The sequence below is a fragment of the Chiloscyllium punctatum genome, chromosome 7 (assembly GCF_047496795.1).
Source record: "Chiloscyllium punctatum isolate Juve2018m chromosome 7, sChiPun1.3, whole genome shotgun sequence".
NCBI classification, from domain to species: Eukaryota; Metazoa; Chordata; class Chondrichthyes; order Orectolobiformes; family Hemiscylliidae; genus Chiloscyllium; species Chiloscyllium punctatum.
Genome location: NC_092745.1, coordinates 130,997,684 through 131,019,839, shown reverse-complemented (window position 1 = coordinate 131,019,839; position 22,156 = coordinate 130,997,684). Strand labels below are relative to the sequence as shown.

Below are 22,156 nucleotides of genomic sequence, written 5' to 3'. Positions count from 1 at the left end.
GCTTTGGAAAGGGTGCAGAGGAGATTTACTAGGATGTTGCCTGGTATGGAAGGATTGTCTTACAAGGAAAGGCTGAGGGCCTTGAGGCTGTTCTCATTAGAGAGAAGAAGGTTGAGAGGTGACTTAATAGAGACATACAAGATAATCAGAGGGTTAGATAGGGTGGACAGGGAGAGCCTTTTTCCCCAAGTATGGGGACGGCAAACACGAGGGGACACAACTTTAAAGTGAGGGGAGATGTCGGATGTAGTTTCTTTAGTCAGAGAGTAGTAAGTGTATGGAATGCTTTGCCTGTAACGGTAATAGATTCGCCAAGTTTAAGTACATTTAAGTCGTCATTGGACAGGCATGTGGATGTACATGGAATAGTGTAGGTGGGATGGGCTTCAGATTAGTATGACAGGGCGGCACAACATCGAGGGCCGAAGGGCCTGAAGTGCACTGTTATGTTCTATGTTCTATTTTTTGATAGTGCTGTCAACATTATGTGCAGTGTGAGTTTATGCATTGCTCCATCCCTTCTGTTCTCTTCTTGCTGCCAGCATCATTGCCATTCAACAATTCAAAAGAACAAGGACTAACATGCTGCTATTAGAAGTCATTAAGCACGTAGTTATAATATTTGAAAGTAATTCCTAATATATTGAGAATGTTCTCCCTGTTGATAGGCAACCAAAGTGCTTAGTCTAAGCATTGAAATCACCCAAGTCAATTTTGAATTTCTCAGTGGCATTTTCCATGTAGCTTTTACAAAGCTGGATATATAGTTACTGGACACTTAATGAGCATGCATGCATACGCTATTGTTGCTCTGTCAAACCATTGTCAAAGTCTAACTCAGTCCAAAAATGCCTACCAGCTTTTAAGCTTTGCAATTTTAATACCACTTTCCCCACACTGAACTAAAATTTAAAATTTGGAACTGCATTCAAAACATCAAAGACAAATTCTTTCCAGTGTAAAAGACAGTTACCTTTGAAATGGGCAGTACAGATGTGAATGAATGTAATCAGATTAATCTTAGAAGATACCCTCCAAAAATGATGACAGTAAGCATTAAGCAGTTTGTAGGATACTCTTGGATCAGGCAGAGTCAGTGTTTTATGAAAGGGAAATGTCTAATTTTTATACTTTGAGGAGAAAGGAAAAGAAACCCATGACAAACACACATTACCTGAGAAAGTGACGGCATCTGTGGAGAGTAAAAGAATCAATGACCTCTAAATTTATATGCTTGCTCCCTTGCTTCATTCTTGAATTTCTTGGAGGAATTTGCCAAATTCCATCTTAACAAACTGTTAATTTATTGCTTGATCCTCCCGGGAGGGGATATGGAGAGAGTCTGATAAAGGCATGGCCGACTTATTTCCAGGTGCAGAATCGATGGAGCTTCGAGGTTATGTGGTTGTGAATTCCTTTTGTGTGACCTAGATGAAAAGCATGAATAGTAATTTTGATTGCAGAAACAAGGGCACAAGCAGAGGCCACATTTCACAGGAAAATTCGACTGTCATTCTGCCCGTTGTAGCTTAGCAGTTGGGTTGACATCCATATCAGTGTTAAGCAACACTCCATCCAAGTATTTTAAGCTATTATTGAAGAAAACAATGCCAAAGTGATTCATGTAAATTAAGTTAAAGTTGGGTGAAACAACTATTTACTTGGCTTGGAAAAATTGTCTTCTTATATTAGTGTAACATTTTTACTATTTCACTGTAAATGAGAACACACAGGATGAAAGGAAATTGGGAGTACTTTAAGATGCCTTTATAATTTCTGGAAACTACTTTCTGGAAATATTGCTTCTTATTCTACCCTTTTTTTTGTGATTCCTGTAGAATTTAGAGAGGTTTCCTCATGGAAGGTTGGAAAATTCTTAAAAGGTGTCCGCAAAAAGGATAACCCTTTTGGAACTACAGGTGCCACAGTCTCTGTATAAGGGGCAAGCCATTTTGGACTGAGATGAGGAATAATTTCTTTACTTGGAGGATGGCGAATCTTTTGTATTCTCTACTCCAGAGAGCTGTAGAAGCTCAGTCATACAATATATTCAAGATAGAAACTGATAGATTTCCAGATACTTATGCCATTAAGATGTACAAACTAGGGTGGGAAAATGATATTAACCTTGATCATTAGCCATCACCTCGAATGTGGGTGCTGATTTGAGGGGCTGGAATGTCCTACTCCTGTGTTATTATGCTGCACTTCAATTGGAAAACATGGAGTTGCAGTTACAATTAATGAAAATATTTATTACAGTGGAAATGTGTGGTATTTATAGGTGAATGGAAATGAATATTGACCATAATTTTATAATCTTTCCACAATTTTATTAATAACTCTCCATTTTCTGAACTTACTCTGCTTAACTTCCTATTCTTGCCAGCATTCTTCAAAAAGCTCAAAATAACAATGATTGGAGCTTGACGAACGTAATTTTTGAAAACCTGAGATTGCTTTACTGTTCTGACAGAAGTATTTATAATGTCACGTGTACTACTTTAAAATCTAAAGCAGCTGTGGTTTACTATTCTTTGACTCTTTCTAGGTTGTGGGTCTTTACCGTCTTTGTGGTTCTGCAGCGGTTAAGAAAGAACTTCGTGAAGCTTTTGAACGTGATAGTAAGGCTGTTGGCTTATCTGAAAATCTGTATCCAGATATCAATGTCATTACAGGTAAATGTAGTGCAGATTCACTGCTTTTATGTGTTTGAATAATACTAGTGTACGCTTTCTAGTGGTTTGTTGCTAAAATAAGGGGCTTCTGAAATGCCCAGTCCATGGTTTGTTACCATAAGCTTAATGTTATTATGATTACATTTCTGTAATATAGAATTAATTGTATTTAACACAATACAGTTGATAAATTCTGTTGATTGTTAAACATCTGAATTATATATATCATGTCAGAACAGTTTCTTGACTTTTCTTTAGCATTCCAATGACAATATACGTTGTGAATAGAAAAGTCTACAGTCCAAGTATTGTAGATGGCTGTTTATATCAAAATCTCCTCAATGCAACAATACTAAAGAAAGCAGTACATAATAGCACAAATAAGACTTACAAAGAACAAAAATCTTTGTGCTATTTCAACTATGTGTGAAAAGAATATTAACATTGGGCTTTCTTGAGCTGATACTAATGCTCTCTGAAAACTTCAAATTAAACTAGTTAGCTTTTGTGATTTCCACAATACTTGAGTGTTAGCTCATCACTCATCAATTACCACTCGATTCCCAGTGACAGCCCAATGAACTCAGACCTTTATAACAAGTAATTGGTGATCCCATCATCACTGCAAGGTTGGTAATCACCGTATTTCACTAGTTATAAAGTTTAGCACTTTGACCAGGCACAATCACATCTGAAAACACAGATCTGTAATCCTATTATTATGCAGTTTAATAAACATTCCTTGCAAATAAACTTTGTCAATGCCATTATTTCTTTTATTTTAACAATCAAATGTCCAATCATGTATGTTAATCATTGAACTGCAAAGAAACATTTTGGTATGATCACTTTCAAGGTGAACTGTATTTCATGGTCAGCAGCAGAGGTTTATAATTCAAAATAAAAACAAATTTTATTCATGATCTCTCTTGCAATTTTATAAGCTTTATATTCAGTAACCAGTGTTCTGATTTCTAACCATCTCAACGTGGCTATGATCATATTAGCTTCTCTCACTAAAAGAAAACATTGGCTGTTCTGCCTGGATTGTTCTTGGTTCTGCAACCCATCCCAACTATTGGTGCCTTCAAACTGTAGAAGTCTTAATTTAAAGTATGATGGTTTCCTGGTAATGATGGAGCTGCCTGCAGCATTTTATTAGTAATAAACCTCTCATGGTGTCCTTAAATCTGTTGTTTTTGAGCAGTAACTTTTTTATTAGTTACCTTTGCTGTGCCAGTAGTAAGATTACTGCAGCAGAAGATGAAATGAGGAGGGCCGCCTATTGATTTATACCATTTTTGGAGTAACTTTAAGTCCTCATGAGCCTCCTATTTCTGTGCAGCTGTGTATTAGTGTTCTCACGTGACTATCCTCTCCATTTTGAGTCATACAGTTAGAAAAGAGCCTGGGGGCAGAACCCTCTTTGTATTCAGGAAGTTTTGTTTTAAGTTCAGTTAGAAATGCACTTAGCCATGCAGTTACTTCACAACTGTCAACAAAGAACTTCCCCTTCTTTGGGAGGTGAGGTGCTGGGTACAGCTATCACTTAAGACTTCAGTTCAGCAGTTCTTCTGTCAGTTTAAGAGAAATCTATCTAGGTTAGAGTTCTAGCTGCCCTTGACACTAAACATTGTTACTATTCAAGGGTTGATATGTTTGGAGCTTTCACGTAATGTCTGCTGCAATGCATTTTTAAAAGTTCGTTTCTCTTTAACAGCAATTTTGGAAATTCCCGAAAAGAGATAAAAGTGACAAAAGTTTTCTTCAACACAACAAGGCTTGTATTTTTGTGTTGCCTTTAGCAAATTACTTAATGTCATTCAGTGGTAAAATAAAACACTAGGGATGTAAAGCTTTTGTCACAGACCCACAGAAATCTTCCGTACTGTATGATGCTTTGTTCTAAGGCAGGAGGCGCATATACTCTTGAAGGTCTACGAAAGGTTAGTTAACATGCAAATTGATACAAAGTTGCAAAGAAAAAGGCATAGGCTAATTTAAATAAAAGATACATTAAATATCTTTCCACCAACTAAGATGACCAAACCAGTTTTTGGCAATATTAAGATCCCACAATGACTTGTCCACTTGCCTTTCTCTTAGAGATAGGAGCTTGTTCAACTTATTTTAATTACCTCCAGCAGTCCTCACCTGCTGGAAATAACATACACCAGAGCAAACCAGCTTTCTATGAAGGTATGGTATTTCCTAGCACCTAGGTATGCTTCTTCGAGGTGTTTCACTGTGACCTCATGCCATTTTCAGTCCATTGCTAGTGTAGACCTTCGAAATGATGGACATCAAGGAATTGGAAGGTGAATTATTTGCCACACTGTCCTCAGACACAGCTTAGAGAACCTATTATTTATATGGCTGTCTATGTACATTTCTGGTCAACAAAATATCCCCAGCATGTTGCTGGTGAGGGATTCTATGATGGCATGGCAGTGAATGTCATGGGGGCGATGGTTACTTTCTTTTGTGAAGATCGCCATTGCCTGACATTTTTCTGGTGTGAATGTTATTTATTTGCCACCTCCCAGTCAAAGCTGGAATGTTTTCCAAATCTTGCTGCTTGCTGGAGTGGTCTACTTCAGTATCTGAAGAGTTATGAATGATATTGAACGTTGGGGAATGTGGGGAAAATGTGAGGCTGTCCAGTATGGATTGGAAGGATAGGAAATTAGACTGTTATGTAAGTGGTGAGAAATTGCAGAGGAATCTGGGTTCATGAATTGCACAAAGTGAGCATTCAGGTTTCGGGAGTAATTAAAAAGGCAAACAAAAGTTTTTATTGCAGGCAGTCTTTGCTACACTGCACCGGTGACTCCACTCCTTAGCTCATCTGCTGCTGCCGTAACTTTCATCCATGTCTTTGATACCTCTTGATTTGACTATTTCGACCCCTCCTGCTCTCAAATTCTGCTCTCGAAATTTGAGGTAACACAAAATTTATCTACCCACCTCCATGCATCAGATCCATTCACCACTACACTCTTGCTCACTGACCTATATTTAGCTCCCAGTGTCTTGGTTTAAAACATGAATTTGTTTTCAAATCCTTCCCTACACCAGCCCTTTCCTAACTTGGTAATATTGCCCTATACTAACAACTCTCAAACATCTGAACTATAGTTTTGAAGTCAAAAATCACACAACACCAGGTTATAGTCCAACAGGTTTATTTGAAAACATTAGCTTTCGAAGCATTGCTCCTTCATCACATGCTAGTGAGTTCTGAAAACTAGTGTTTTTAAATAAACTCATTGGACTATAACCTGGTATCATGTGATTTTTGACCTTGTCCAACATGGAGACCTCCACATCATGGCTCTAATTTTGATTCTTTGGAGCAACCTGGTTTTAATGGCTGCCCCATAGGTGTCTGTGCTTCAGCTGCATAGTTCCATAGTCATGATCTCAGCTGATGTAATGTTGGATCCCAGAATTAAATCATGATGGTCAGTCACTGAAACAGAAGCAAGCAAGGCTGCAGATTTGATTTTAACAGTGAAACAAGTTTATGATAGAAAAATAAAAATAAAATAAACCAAACCGACTTATCTGCAGATAACAGATTTAAGGATATAAAAACACAGCAAAAGAAAATCCAATTTACTCTCCAACGTCATTTTTTTAATTGCCTTCGGGTTTTTGATTAACTGTACTTTACTTTCCCAGTTGAACCTATAGGTTTGACTCAACTATTTCTCAGTTTCTGTCTTAAGAGATGTGAAACCTATTCCTCAAATTACATATAACTAAGAGCTTAGACTTTCTCGGTCTTTTAATAATCTGCAGAGTTCTTATCAAGCACTTGTAGTCTGGAAGTTTCATGGACCACACTGTTTCACTGAAATAATGTATTTTCTTAACTCCTCCTTTTATGGGAGAGACTATACTTGCATCTGGCTTCTGTCAGGTCCTCTTTGAACTGCCCAAATTCCCTCAACTTGAATCATGGCTAAAGTGAGGACTGCAGATGCTAGAGATTAGAATAGAGAGTGTAGTGCTGGAAAAGCACAGCAGGTCAGGCAGCATCCAAGGAGCAGGAGAATCAGCATTTCGGGCAAGAGCCCTTAATCAGGAATGCATATTCCTGATGAAGGGTGCCTGAAACGTTGATTGTCCTGCTGTTCGGATGCTGCCTGACCTGCTATGCTTTCCAGCGCCACACTCTCTATTCTGTCATGGCTGTCTACCCCCCACTTCCTTTCTTAAAATGTACCACTAGACCTTTCACCTTTCTGTAGTTTGGTGTTACATATTCATTTTAACACTCCTGTGAGAAGTGACAAACTGGAGAGTAACCAGCATGATACCACCCAAGAAATCCAGCTCCTGAAAGTTCCTTAGATTTAAAAACAAATTTAACTTCTGCCTGCCATGAATCTGGCAGCTGTACAGTAAACTGTTCAATTTTGGCATTTTCAACATTTTTTTTTCTTGCCCTCAGCCTGTTGTTACAAGCTTCTCAAGGAGTTATGTGTGTAGATATTTGGAACACCCTCCCCTTCCTTTTGAAAATGACAGAAATAATGTCACCTTCTGGAACTCTAATTTAAATTCACACCTGCAACTGCTCCCAACTCCAGTGACAATTGAAAAGCTGGCCTCTTCTTTCTGATGGGCATGTTTCCTGGGGGAGGGATCAAATGTTGTTTCCTTTCAGCCAAGATTAGTGGCAAAACCTACTTCAAAGAGAGCTGATGCTGATGGCAGCAATATCTTTGCAGTCTCGGTGGGCAGACTTTTTATGTATGCTTGAAGAGTGCTTTCATTATTCTGTTACTGTGTAGGGAGAAGTAGGAATGTCACAAAATTCTCTCCACACCTTTCTCTGCGGCATTTAAATCTTGGACAAAACTTAAGAAAGGTATCTTGGTTCAGAGATGTGTCCATGCTGTGCTTCACTTTATGAGCAATCACAATAAATGAGTTTCAAGTGTCACCTGAGACCTCTGAAAAAGAGTCATTGACTTATTTGTTGGATTTCATTGTGGAAGAGCTGTTTTGGAAAGTAAATGGCTGACTGAAATCCCCCAAGAAATTTATTTTCTCATGCAGCAGATTGTATCTGTATTTTTTATTTTTTGATCCCTTTAGATTTCCTTCCATAAATACTTGTACGCTAATCATACAGGGCCATTATGCAAGGAAGAAGCTTTGATCACAAAGCGAAAGATCTTGAATAATGTTTTGTGTGATTAACCTTATGTGATTGATCATGAGTAAAGAATAAATTAATAAATGAGGAAGCTAATCATTTCTGCATTGTTCAACTATAGAAGATGAGTAATGTTGTGGCTGCGATTTTCACTTTAAAAAGCATAACTTAAGTTTCCATGCATGTCTCAATAACAGTCTGTTATACTTCCACCTCAGCTGTAAGGTCTGTTTAAAGTATAAATTTTCAAATAGCAAAATTGAAATTTGCAAGAAGTTTTCCAAATTTTTCAGAATAATTTGTTTCATTTACGTGATGTGTTGGTAATTTTCCACATCGAGGAGTGAAATTGTAGTGGAATTGGAATGTTGAATAATTTGCCAAAATAAACTTAATGAAGAATGAACAAAGTGTGTAACCATATTTGGGATGCAAAGCACAACAGTCACTTAAGTACTTTTTAAGGCGTTGTGACAGTTGTAGATTCATAGAGATGGTACAGCGTGGAAACAGATCCTTCGGTCCAACTCATCCATGCCGACCAGATATCCTAACCTAATCTAGCTCCGTTTGCCAGCGCTTGGCCCATTATCCTCTAAACCTGCCTGTTCATAAACCCATCCAGATGCCTTTTAAATGTTGTAATTGTACCAGTCTCCACCATTTCCTCTGGTAGCTCATTCCATACATACACCACTCTCTGTGTGAAAAAGTTGCCCCTTAGGTCCCTTTTGTATCTTTCCCCTCTCACCCTAAACCCATGCCCTCGAGATCTCGACTCTCCCACCCCAGGGAACCTTGTCTATTTCCCCTATCCATGCTCCTAATGATTTTATAAGTCTCTATAAGGTCACCCCTCAGCCTCCGACGCTCCTGGGAAAACATCCTCAGCCTATTCAGCCTCTCCCTGTAGCTTAAATCCTCCAACCTTGGCAACATCCTTGTAAATCTTTTCTGAACCCTTTCAAGTTTCACAGCATCCTTTCGACAGTTCTAATGTAGGAAATGTGACAGACTGCAGTGAATACTGAAAGCAGTCAAACATATGAATTAGATAAGTGATCAGATAATCCATTTTAGCGATGTTGATGGATGGAACATTGCAGTTCTCCCTTGCTGCTGTACCTCACGTTTTGTCCTGGATATAGTGCTCAAACCTCTGGAGTGGGACTTGGAGCACACAGTTTCTGACAGAGGTGAGAGAGACAGCCTTGAACAACAACTGACAGTTTTAGTTTAGAATGGAAAACATTGTATAAATCTCATTCCTGGGAAATAATGTCCTTTAACCCTCTGGACTTTTGTTAAAATCAAGTTTTTGCTTTTCTTTGGCCATCAGCACAAAATCTGGAAGGGTTAATTCCCTTGAGCAAAGTAATAGTTTAAAATTTATTTCTATTAAGATTATCTAATCATGCAGAAAACCTGCAAGGTTAAATTGCTCTCAAAGTTGCATGTCGTAGAAACCAATAATTTCATTTTACATTGTGAGTCAAACCTTAATTTTAAATTGTTAGACTCTTTGCAGCATTTTTAGCCAGAGAAAAGGACACGATTGATTTCGATCTATATTTATTGAATTGATGCTGTCAAGAATGTTTTAATGTTGAAGAGTTTTTCAATTTATTGAACTGGAGTCAAACTTGCATAAATGTATCGTTTGAACTATGTTTTTGTGTTTCTCCCTCTCCCCTCCCATTTTTCTGGAGCATTTAATTTGCTGTCAGTTTATAAATTTGCAAAATGCTTTTTACTTATTGACTTTCTTAAGAAACTTAGTCCTCAATCTTTTATGTACAATATTAACATTGCACTTAAATACACTGGAAGTTCAGTAATTGTGATGAGCTAGCAGTCACTCTGCATTCATGTATTTCTTTAATAAATTACTGAACAGCTTGAACAAAGGGTTAATATGTTCACCTAGCTACTGTGACCTTTGCATATATGTTATGTCGCTATTTAAAAATAACATTGGTTCTTTGACATTCCAGTAGCAGTAATGAAATTCAGTTTTTAAAAAATGTATAACACTATGTTTTGGCGCCGCTTGTACACTTAGGGCATTGTTCAGGTAATTGGCCATCTAAATGTATGACCCCCAGGGTGCTTGCTAGTCATGACCCTGGAATGTGAGTCGATATCATTAAACACAACAGGGACCAGTTAATGCTAGTGGACAGCAATATCTCTGACTGAAAGCTTACTGTCATCTCTGACACTCTGCAAACAGTGCTATACTTGTACTTACGTTTTGAGGACTCAACGTTTTCTAGTCTTTCAATTGTTTAGCATGAAAGAAACCATTCAAAATTTTGGAGAGGTCACCACATTTGGTACTTCTTAAAATGTTTTGTCTTATCTTTGGCTATGTTAGCTGTTTTGCAAAAATAGCAAGCAGCCATATGCTATAGTTCATGGATTAATTATTCTAAGATTCCTTAGGTGTTGATCTTGTAATTAAAAATTGCATATTATTTTTCAAAACAATTCCTTTAGATCCTCAGTAGGTCTACGTACTGAGTAAATATGTTTAGAAAGGAGTATTGAGAGGTAGGATGGTGATGGACAAACAGAGCGCAGCTATCTGTGTTTATACATCTCATCTATTTCCTTTCTTGTTCGTCTTGGCATTGGTGATGGTAATTTTTGAAGTGGTAATCAATTTTCTTACATGTCAGTTCTGCACCTTAAGGTTTAATTGACATATTGTGCATATTTAAGTAAAACATTATGAAAAATGCACTTCAACAGAAATTGAAAAGAACAATCAAAATTGTAAATTGTCCTTTCTTTCAGCCAGTGGACCTGTCTGGCAGTCTATATGGTAGACATCATCCTTCCTTACTATGTTCACATGTGGGCCACTAAAAGATACAAAAAATCAATTTCCCGTTAAGTTGTCTTTTCACCATGACTGATTTTGCACAGCATGAGTTGACCAAATGATTGAGCAAGCTGGTGCATTCAGTATTAAGTGTGTTATCCACTTAAACTGTAAGGAAATCTATAATTTTTCACAAAAATCTTTTAAGATGATCGATTGGAACCTTGAAGTACATATGGAAATGTTGAATTTTGAACTTAAAGAAATATACTTTTAAGAAAAGACTTGGGATGTAAATTCAGTGACTGACAGAATCTTGTGTGGATCCATGGAATGTCGTACCTATGCAGTGTCAGGAAACTTCAAATAGATTAAGCAGGAAGACAAAAGAGTTTGACTACCCACACCCCTCTTAGCAGGCAGGCATTTCTTGCAGACTTATGTTTGTTTTACTCTTTCAGAGTTATGCAAGTAAGGGGGCTAAAAACCGACTACAAATTTCTTGTTTGTCCATGTGTTTGTGGTGTGACATGTTATTGTGTGTGTAGGCCACAGCTTGGGAACAGTCATTAAACATGCTTCTGCACTGAACCTGAGCTGTTATTTATTACATTTGTTTTAACTGCAGGCAAAGAAATGTATGAATTGTCATCACAGCTCAGCTAGATGAAACTCAAACCCCCTTCTTTTAATATCCACACAGGCAAATAAGCAAACACGGATATTATGGTTAAAAGGGAAATTTTAGAAAAGTACTGGGGGAAATAGTTCAATAGCGTCAGTCCACAGGATTCAAAGAGGTGTTCCTTTTGCTTCTACCATGATCATCTGTTCTCCAAACTCCTTTTTGGAGAGAAAGAGAGACAAATTGACTGACTCTCTTGTAGTCTAGAGACTTCTGCCTCCATCCTGTTCATGCAGGTACTGTCCTCATCTTCAAAATTCAATTAGAGTTGTTGTCATGCTGCTGGCTCCTGGCCTCTGCAACTTAACCTAATTAGTTTGTACAGTCAGCAGTCTGTTCCTGGATGAAGCTTGCTCTGCACACACTGAGGAACATTGGATATCTTCACCGAGTGCATGAACGAAATAAACACAACTCACCGTGTGTTTCAATAACTTGCTTTAAAAGTTCAGCAGCTCCTTCCACGGTTCTTGGTTTAAAGCAGAGCTTTTCCCATTTTAGTCTAACATCCAGTATAAAGAAAAAGGTGTCTTTACAAAAGATGCACAGTCATAAAGCTAACAGCCAGGCATTGTTGAAAGGAACCAAGACAAAAGAATTTTATACTATCTACACTTAACAAATAACTCTGGTATTTTAAATTTTTTTTTGGACTTCTTTTTCTTAACCTATGTTGCATTATTATTTCTGCTCAAGTGGTGACTAATGAACTCACTATTTTGTTAACTCACGAAAGCCTAGCTAAATAGGCTCATGCTAAAATTCACTTGGTCTGGGAGAAAGGCATTTACATAAGGCAAGGAACCCCTTACTGCAACGCGCTGAGGGGCTGGATAATTCCCTTTATCCCTTCTAGCACAGGAGCTTTAATGATTTGGGTAACCCAAATGGACCGAGAACACATTGGGGAACCTGGACATAATAGTGGCAAAACTGTGTGTGACCTCTTTTGATATTAGTAGCCAATTCACCAGCTTAGATATGATGCTATGTTGAGAATGAGAACGAAAAAGGTTAATGTGCTTTTCCGCCTTGTTTGCCATTTCTTAAGCCAAACCTGAAAGGGGTATATTCCACTCTTTGTGTCCAAAATTAGAGATGATTGTTATTAGGGCAGTGTTTACTAAATGATTCTTACTGCACTAAGAGTTACCAATTTAAGATTATCAGTTGACTTTGCAGTGTTACTCATTTGTGCTTTACCTGTTTCTGTTATTTCTGGGTAAAAGGAATATGTTCGTACATCAGATTTTGAAGGAAAGGTCTATGGAGCTAGCCAGTCTTTGGTCAGGGCATTGTCATGGGAATGCAGTCAATTTGCCTGCTTTGAATTTAACAAAGACACTAAACGTTCTTGCTGCATCTATGCCAACATATTTCAACAGCCACTTCTCATGCTGTGGAAATTTTGCTTTACTTTTAATTTTTTAATTTTGGCATTTCAGTCTTGGGTGTAATAGCCTTCAACTTTGTCTCATTTTGGCAATATTTAAGTTCTGTAACAAAGTCATAGAGTCAAACAGCATAGAAACAGACCCTTTAGTCCAACTAGTCCACACTAAACATAATCCCAAACTAAACTAGTCTGCATGCTTACTCCAGGCCCATATCCCTCCAAACCTTGCTTATTCTTTTAAACATTGTAACTGTGCCCGCATTGGTCATTTCCTCAGGAAGTTCATTCTATACACAAACCACCCTCAGTGTAAAAAAAAAAGCCCCTTTCTTAAATCTCTCTCCTGTCCTCTTAGAAATATGCCCCCTAGTGTTGAAATCCCCCGTCCTAGGGAAAATACACCTATCACCTATACCCCTCATGATTTTACAAATCTCTGTAAGGTTACCTCTCAACCTCCTACGGTCCAGTGAAAGAAGTTGCAGCCTTTCCAGCCTTTCTTTATAACTCAAACCTTCCATACCTGGCAACATCCTGGTAAATCTTTTCTAAACCCTTTGTAGCTTAATAATATCCTTCCTATAGCAGGGCAAGCAGAGCTGCTCAGTATTCCAACCTGACCTGCTATACTTTTCCAGCACCACACTCTTGACTCTAATCTTCAGCATTTGCGGTCCTCACTTTTGCTTCATCAACATCCTGTACAACCTCAACATGACATCGTAACTCCTATACTCAAAGGACTGAGCAATGTAGGCAAGCATGCTAAACGCCTTTTAAAACTACTAAGCATTATGTCCTGAACCCCTCGTTCTACTACCCAGGGCCCTACCATTAATTGTATAAGCCCTGCCCCTGTTTGTTGTACCAAATGCAATACCTTGCATTTTTCCAAATTGAACTGCATCTGCATTTTTCAGCCCATTTGATCAAACTCCCTTTGTAATCTTAGAAAACCTTCACTGACTACTATGCCACCAATTCCTCTGGAACGCTGCTGGTGACAGGCCTCTTGTCTGAAAAGCAACCTTCTACCACTCTGTCTCCTGCTGTTAAGCTAATTTTGTATCCAATTAGAAAGCTCCCCCTGAATCATGTTACTAATTAGTCTTGAACCAGTACACTCAAAAACAATTCATTATAATGATAATGTCGGAGAATCACACAGTATAGAAAGAAGCCCTTTGGCCTGACTAATAAACAGCACACTACACTAATCTCATTTACCTGTACTTGGTCCATAGCCTACTATGTTCTGTCATTTTCAATACTCATAAGATACTTCTTAAATGTTGCAAGAGTACCTGCCTCCACTATCTTGTAAGGCAACACATTCCATACATTTACCACCCTCTGGCTGAAAACAACTTTCTCAGATCTCCTGTAAACCTCTTACTCCTCACCTTAAACATATGCCCTCTGCCATGGGGAAGAGATTCTTACAATCCACTCTATCTGTGCCTCTCATAATTTTGTATGCCTTAATCAGCTCTCCCTCAGCCTCCTTTGCTCAATCCAGCCTATCTAGTTTCTTCTTGTAACTGAGACTTTCCGTCCTAGGCAACATCCTGATGAATCTCGGCACCCTCTCCAGTGCAATCATATCCTTCCGGTAGTGTGGTGACACTGTATTCCACCTGTGGCCTAGCCAATGTTTTATAAGGTTGGGACAAGACTTTCTGAGCTGAAAATGTGTTGCTGGAAAAGCTCAGCAGGTCAGGCAGCATCCAAGGAACAGGAGAATCGACATTTCGGGCATCAGCCCTTCTTCAGGAATCAGCCTAACCATATTTCCTTATTCCTTCATTCCTGAAGAAGGGCTGATGCCCGAAACGTCGATTCTCCTGTACCTTGGATGCTGCCTGACCTGCTGAGCTTTTCCAGCAACACATTTTCAGCTTTGATCTCCAGCATCTGCAGTCCTCACTTTCTCCTACAAGACTTTCTGACTCCTTTATTCTGTTCCCTAGCAAATGAAGGCAAGCATTTCACATGCTGGCTTCACCACACTACCTACCTGTGCTGAGTTAAAAAATCACAACACTGGGTTATAGTCCAACAGATTTAATTGGAAGCACTAGCTTTCGGAGTGCTGCTCCTTCATCAGGTGGTTGTTGATAGAGTTCCAGTGAGAATACTATGATTCTAGGTTAAAAATCACACAAAACCAGGTTATAGTCCAACAGGTTTATTGGAAGCACTAGCTTTTGGAGCATCACTCGTTCATCAGGTGATAGTCTGATCGCCTAATCGCCTGATGAAGAAGCGACGCTCAGAAAGCTAGTGTGCTTCCAATTAAACCTGTTGGACTATAACCTGGTGTTGTGTGATTTTTAAGTTTCTACACCCCAGTCCAACATCGACATCTTCAAATCATGCTTCTAGGTATTCTCGTCTGTGTCTCTGTTTGGCTTGTCCTAATATGGATGTGTTGTCCGAGTTGAAGTGGTGTTCTTCCTCATCTGTATGTAAGAATACTAGTGAGAGTGGGTCACACCTTGAAACTTGAACCCCTGCCTCTTGGCCCACAGGTAGGGACACTACCACTGCACCACAGTGGCTCAGGTAAATCTGTTGGTGAACTAATTTTTCTAATCAGCCTGTTCAGAGGTGTTATTTCACAGTCTGGAGCAGGTGGGAATTGAACCCAGGCCCTTCTGGTCCAGGGGCAGTGGCACTGCCGCTGTGCCAATGAAAATACGGAACTGTTGTTCTGAGATTAAAACTTAAGGAGCCAGGATACATTGCAACTAATCCATCCTTGAGGTCTGGCTGCTGACGTTGGAGTTGCCAATAGCTCCTTTGACAAGGTTCCATAAGGTAGACTAATTAGTGAAATTAGATCACATGGTGGTTCAGTGTGAGCTTACTGATTGGATACAAAATTGACTTCATCACCACAGTTTCCTGGCATTAAGGGTTGGTTTTGGTTTGGAGGCCAGTTACCAGCGGTGTTCTGTAGGGATCACTGCTGGTCCACTTTTATTTGTCACTTACATAAATAATTTAGATGGCATGGTTAATAAGTTTGCGGATGACACCAAACTTGGTGGTATAATAGATAGTAAAGAGGTTATCTAAGGTTACAAAGAGAACTTGATCAATTGGGTTGATGAGCTGAGGAGTGGCAGATGGAGATTAGTTTGGATAAGTGTGAGGTATTGCATCTTGATAATACAGACAAGGGCAAGACTTACACAGTTAATGGTAGGGCCTTGGATAGTATTGTAGAATAGAGAGAACTACGGGTTCACGTACATAATTCTTTGAAGTTTGCCTCGCAGGTAGACAGGGTGGTTAAGAAGGCATTTAGCATCCTTGCCTTCATTGCACAGTCTTTTAAGTATAGGAGTTGGGAAGTCATGTTGAGGTTGTACAGGATGTTGGTGAGGGCTCCTTTTGGAATACCGTGTGCAGTTCTGGTCGCCCTGTTTTAGAAAGGATATTATTAGGCTGGATCAAGTTCAGAAAAGATTTGTTAGAATGTTGCTGGGAATGGAGGGTTTGAGTTATAAGGAGAGGCTGGATAGCCTGGGGCCGCCTTCACTGGAGCGTAGGGTGTTGAGGGGTGACCTTATAGAGGTTTATAAAACACTAAGGGGTATAGAGAAGGTGAATGGCAGGTATCCTTTCCCTAAAATGGAGGATTTCAAGACTAGGCAGCATAATTTTAAGGTGAGAAGAAAAAGATTTTAATAAGACATGATGACAACTTTTTATTTAAACAGAGAATGGTTTGTGTGTAGAATGAACAAGTACAGTTACAACATTTGAAAAATATTTGGGTAGGAACATGAATAAGAGAGAGATAAGGGCCAAGCGCAGGCAGATGAGCCTGGTTTAGTTTGGGATTATGGTCAGCATGGATTGGTTTCCATGCAGTTTGACTCTCTCATTCTTATTGGCACATCACTTTGAATTTGAATTATGTCATTGGTCATAGAGTGAACAATTGACAGCTGCACCTGTTATTCAGAAGTGGGAGAGTTATTGGTGCTCAGATGGATCATTGCGAGGTATCATTGTCAGGTGAGCCATTAACCCTGTTGGATATCAAGAGGATTGGATAATATATATGGGGTGGCATTAGTATTGCTGCACTCAAGGACTATTGAAACATGCTCAAGAATTTTAGAGGGAAATAATTTCTTTGATATGGGGATGGTTTGGTTACACTGTAGGCTGGTTAGAAACTAGCATACATCACAAGCATAGCCTGTCAGTCGTGATTTGGGAGGAGTGCTTATATGAAAATATGGGTGTTTTTAGCCCTTCTCTGCTTTAGTACAACTAAATTATGAAATGTTTGAGTTGTTTTTAGATCAGTGCAAGACACTATTGAAAAGGATATGTTGCCCAGATATTTTAATGCAGTTGTACTTTGGCTCCAGTGTCTGTGTCAGAGTTTGTGGGATCTATGATTTTTCACATCATTTCAGCCAATCTCTTAGCCACATTTGGTTTGTATTGTAAGGGAACCAAGATCATGTACCGAGTTATTGATTGGTATGGCATGACCTCGTGGTTTAAGTTTTCTCTGCATAAATTTTTAAAATCTGAAGTGAATGGACTTTGTAGTGTTGTGAAAAAGTGAACTTTATTTGTGTTTATTGTAAAACTAACTTTACCATTGACCAGAAGCTCAACTAGACTCACCATATAAATGCAATGGCTACAAGATCAGGTCAGAGACTAGAAATACTGTGACAGATAATTCATTTCCTGACTCCCCAAAGCCCATCAACTATCCACAAGGCACAAGTGTTATGAAGGTATAAAGGTGTACTGTACCTTTAAGAGAGGTGAAAAACTAGCAAAGACTGATAAAGCACAGAGAGTCCTGAACAAAGTAAGACTGTAACATTTGGGAAACAAATCGCTGCAGATGAATTGCCATGAAACAAAAATAAATTCAAATTCACCCAATCATTTTAAATTATGCTTCAAGATACCAAACTCCAATCAAATTTGAATTTAGTATTTTGATAATATTAAAACCTATGAAAGGATCTGATGTTTTGGGGTATAAAACCGGATATTTTGAACTATTAGAAGGAGAACTGCAAAGGACATCCACAAATGTAGATTGCTAGTTGAAGAGCTCTCTGAAAGGTACCTGACTGTAAGAAGTTTGCGCAGAAGAACATCAAAATTGACCTAGAGAAAATTTACAAAGGAGAATCTGACTGGCTTTTGAAACATGAATTTTTTTTGTAAATCTTACTCAGGATTTTTATTGGGCCAGTATTGTAGAGTGCGAGGCAAAAGATAGGTTTAAGATAAAGGAGTTGTAAATAGTTGTTGGTTTTAATATTCTCTGTTGGACTTCAGGAATAAAATTGATAATTTTCACTTTAAATAGTGACCTCTGGGATAGTTCTTTGCCTTTTGAAATTTAACAGACTATGGCGCGAACTGAGCTTCTCTGTGTGACCGGTTTAAATTAGCAGAGGGGTTTACCCTGTGTCATAACAAAAGTCAAGAGTATGATGGAATACCCTCAGCTTGCCTGTATATGTGCAACTCCAACAACTCTCAAGAAGATTGACACCATCCAGGACAAAGCTGCCTGGTTGATTGGCATCACGTTGTCAAAAATCCAGTCCCTCCACCACTGACGCTCAGTAGCAGCAGTGTATCAAGAAAATGCAGGAATTCAAAGGATTCTCAGACAGCACCTTCCAAATCCATGACCACTTCCTTTTGGATGAACAAGGGTAGCAGATATGGGAACACCCACACCTGCACATTTCCCTCCAAGCCACTCACCATTTTGACTTGGAAATGTATTACCTTTCCTTCACGCTGCTGGGCCACAATCCTAGAATTCCCTCCCTAATGGCATTGTGGGTCAACCTAATGGCACGTGGAATGCAGTGGTTCAAGAAGGCAGCTCACCACTACCTTCTCAAGGACAACTAGGTATGGGCATTAAATGCTGGCCAGCCAACAACTCCTTGTCCAACAAGCGAATTTTTAAAAAACTTGTGGAATCGAGCCTTGCCTGTCCAACCATTCCTCACAAGACAATTGACCCATTCTAGGTATCCGTCAAATAAACCTTGAACAAATCTGAACTGCCAGTATTGCATTTCCATCCATCCTTAAATAAGATGACCGATATTTGTGCAGTACTCTAGATGCAGTGTCACCAGTGCCCTGCATAACTGAAGCATAATGTTCCTACGTTTGTTTTCAGTTCCCTTTATAGTGAATGATGCTGTATTAGCTTTCCAAGGTATTTGTTATATTGTATTCAAATCTTTTATAATTCAAGCACCAGGACATCCAGATCCCTCTACGTCCCATATGTACTTAAAGGAAAAGACAATAATGTGTTTCGAAGGTTTGAGGTATATTACAGAATTAGATACTATCAATTTGTAGCTGGGTACTTGACAAAAATCCATTTACATAAAACTTCTGAACACCATAGCGTACTCTCTGGAAGCCCCTCTCTGTGAAGGGTGGTCTAACTCAATGCCATTAAGTAATTCAGAATCTTAAGACATGAAGTTAAATGATCAAATATCTTGTTAACATGAGACAACACAATGAGGAAATGTGATTTGTAGATTTAATATATTTTTGGTTGTACAAACTTGGTGGGCCTAAGGCCCTCGCCTGAACTGTATTAGTTTAAGAATAAATGTAATTTCTGATACAAACCAAGGAGGCATAAATTTGCTTAAGGGTAACTTATTATTGAAACAGTTGTTTTGTACTAAAACAGTTCAGTGAGGGAATTTCTACATGGTATTCAGGTACCTTCATACCACTTTTGGATGTAGGTTTGCTCGCTGAGCTGGAAAGTTCATTTCCAGATGTTTCGTTACCCTACTAGGTAACACCTTCAGTGGGCCTCAGGCGAAGCACATAAATAAATAGAAAGCAGGAATTTTCAGCATTGCTTCGCCTGACGCCCACTGAAGATGTTACCTAGTAAGGTAACAAAACGTCTGGAAATGAACCTTCCAGCTCAGCGAGCAAACCTACATCCAAAGCCTCAACCTGAGCTACAAATCTTCTCAAAACTCGCCAATCTTCATAGCATGCCTGGACAATAGCTTGAAAATAAATCTATTATTAAATTTATGAGGGCTTTGTGCTTCTCTGTTTGCCAACCTGCAATACTTTGCCCATTCATTTCAATGTGTGAACAATTTTACCAGCAGCAGCTCTGTGTAGATAAGTGACCATAGTTTTTTCTAGCCCCAGGCTTTTGAGATGTTTTAACCAGGGGTTTATCTATGAATTTGTCTTTCACATATGTTATACAAGTTTATTTTCTAATTTGTTTTCGATGTTGGTAGGTTTAGTGTGTTCATGTCTAATTCTGTTCTGATGATTTATATAAATATGCCAGCATTAAAATTTTAGAACTTTATATATCTTGACAACTCCTAAATTTTGTGTGACTGAGAAGTAAAATAAGAATTTTCTTTCTGGGTAAAGTCAGCCCTTGGGGGTGGCTGGAGTGACATGAGGAGAGGTTCAATCAGTAAGGATTATATTCACTGGAGTTTTGAAGAATGAGGATGGATCTCAATAAAAACCTATAAAGTTCTAACTGGACTAACTGGGTAGATGCAGGTAGGATGATCCAGATGACTTGGATAGTCTGAGCATGTGGAGTAATTTTTAAAAAAATTCATTTTCAGGATGTGGATGTCACTGGCCAGACCAGGATTTATTGCCTGTCTCTAATTGTTCAGAGGGCAGTTGAGTCAACCACAATGCTAGACCAGATCAGGATGGTAGATTTGGGGTGGCACGGTGGCTCAGTGGTTAGCTCTGCTGCCTCATAGCGCCAGGGATCCGGGTTCGATTCCAGCCTCGAGTGACTGTCTGTGTGGAGTTTGTACATTCTCCCCATGTCTGCATGGGTTTCCTCCGGGTCCTCCGGTTTCCTCCAACAGTCCAAAGATGTGCAGATCAGGTGAATTGGCCATGCAAAATTGTCCATAGTGTTAGGAGCATTAGCCAGGGATAAATGTTGGGGAACAGGTCTGGGTGGGTGACTCTTCAGAGGGTCGATGTGGACTTGTTTGGCTGAATGGCCTGTTTCCATACTGTAGGGAATCTAATCTAATCTAATCTAATTAGCTTCCCTGAAGGACAATAATGAACAAGATTGGCAGCGGTTTCATGGCCATTTGACTCTTAATCCCAGATATTTTCTTAAGGAATTCAAATTCTACTGTCTACCATGGCAGGATTTGAACCTGGGTGCCGAGAACATTAACTGGTTTTGGATTGATAGTCTAATGATTATATCACTAAGGACTGAGATGATGAGAAATTTCTTCACCCAGAGTGTGAGAGTCAATGGAATTTGCGACACAGAAAGCAATTGAGACTAAAACATTGTATGATTTCAAGAAGGAGTTGGATAAAGCACTTGGGACTAAATGGATCAAAGGTTTGGGGGGGACTGTGGGAGCAAGCTATCGATTTGGATGATCAGCCATAATCAATATGAATGGTGGGGTAGGCTCACAGGACTGAATGGCTTATGCCTATTTTTGAGCTTCCTGTGCTTGAGATTTTTAAAAATGTGCTACACCAGGTTGACTATGAATAATCATAACCTGAGCTGCCATAAGTATGATCTAACTAAACTTCAGCAAATTTTAACATTGCTTTAAGAGTATTCGTGACAACTTGAAGGCTCTATTTGATGTATGTTATCTAATCTGTTGAAATTGAGCTTGAACAGAAAGAATGTTGCAATTTTCAAACACACTGCGATGGTTGTATTACAAAATGAAAAACTGAGCGTATCAATGATGTGGGAAGCTGATAGTCGTTTGTTTTGACAGATTTATAATAGCTCAGGCATGGGCATTAATGCAGCAAATCTTGACCCAGAAAACAACTGTGCTGCTGTTGGTTTACTTATAATCAAATACTCTGGCTGCCTGCATTTTGCTGCCCAGTGCTGATTTTGGGAGCAGTCCCAAAGTAATGTTCTTGCATTGTGCCTGCATTCATTCGTGTAAGTTTGCATGTCAAAGTTAAGCATGTATGCTAACAGTTCAATGAGTAAGAAAAAAAGTGAAATCACTGAAGTGAACTCTGGGTTTAGTTTGCTCTCTAAATTTATTTGGTGCAGATGCAGGGTAAAGCACAGGGCTGAGCAACTGGGGCATTAAAAGTGAAAGTGGAACTTAAAACAACAACTTGCTTTTCACAGGGCTAATTTAACCAGTGTGGTAGAGACTCTTTTTACTAGAGTCAAAAGAGTTCATCGTGGTTCTTGTACTTTAGCATTACTCATTAGTCTGATTTGAGCTTGCAGATATGTTTTAACTGGCAGCTTCTTTCCACAAGCTGATATTGTTAATCTTTTACTTGGGACCAGAAGCAAGTTTCTTGATCAAATAAGGAGAAACTTGAT

The 22,156-nt window shown here is 38.9% G+C and overlaps 1 protein-coding gene across 3 annotated transcripts in view; it reads left to right on the top strand.

Annotated features, from left to right (window-relative positions):
- Positions 1-22,156, top strand: part of syde2 (synapse defective 1, Rho GTPase, homolog 2 (C. elegans)) — a 233,776-nt gene that overhangs the window by 100,386 nt on the left and 111,234 nt on the right. For all 3 annotated transcript variants that reach the window (XR_011961195.1, XM_072574847.1, XM_072574846.1), the window contains exon 4: positions 2,552-2,678. Coding sequence is in view for 2 of the 3 variants with exons in the window: in XM_072574847.1 (XP_072430948.1) it covers positions 2,552-2,678 (127 nt within the window). In the remaining variant the exon portion in view is untranslated. The remainder of the gene's footprint in view (positions 1-2,551; positions 2,679-22,156) is intronic.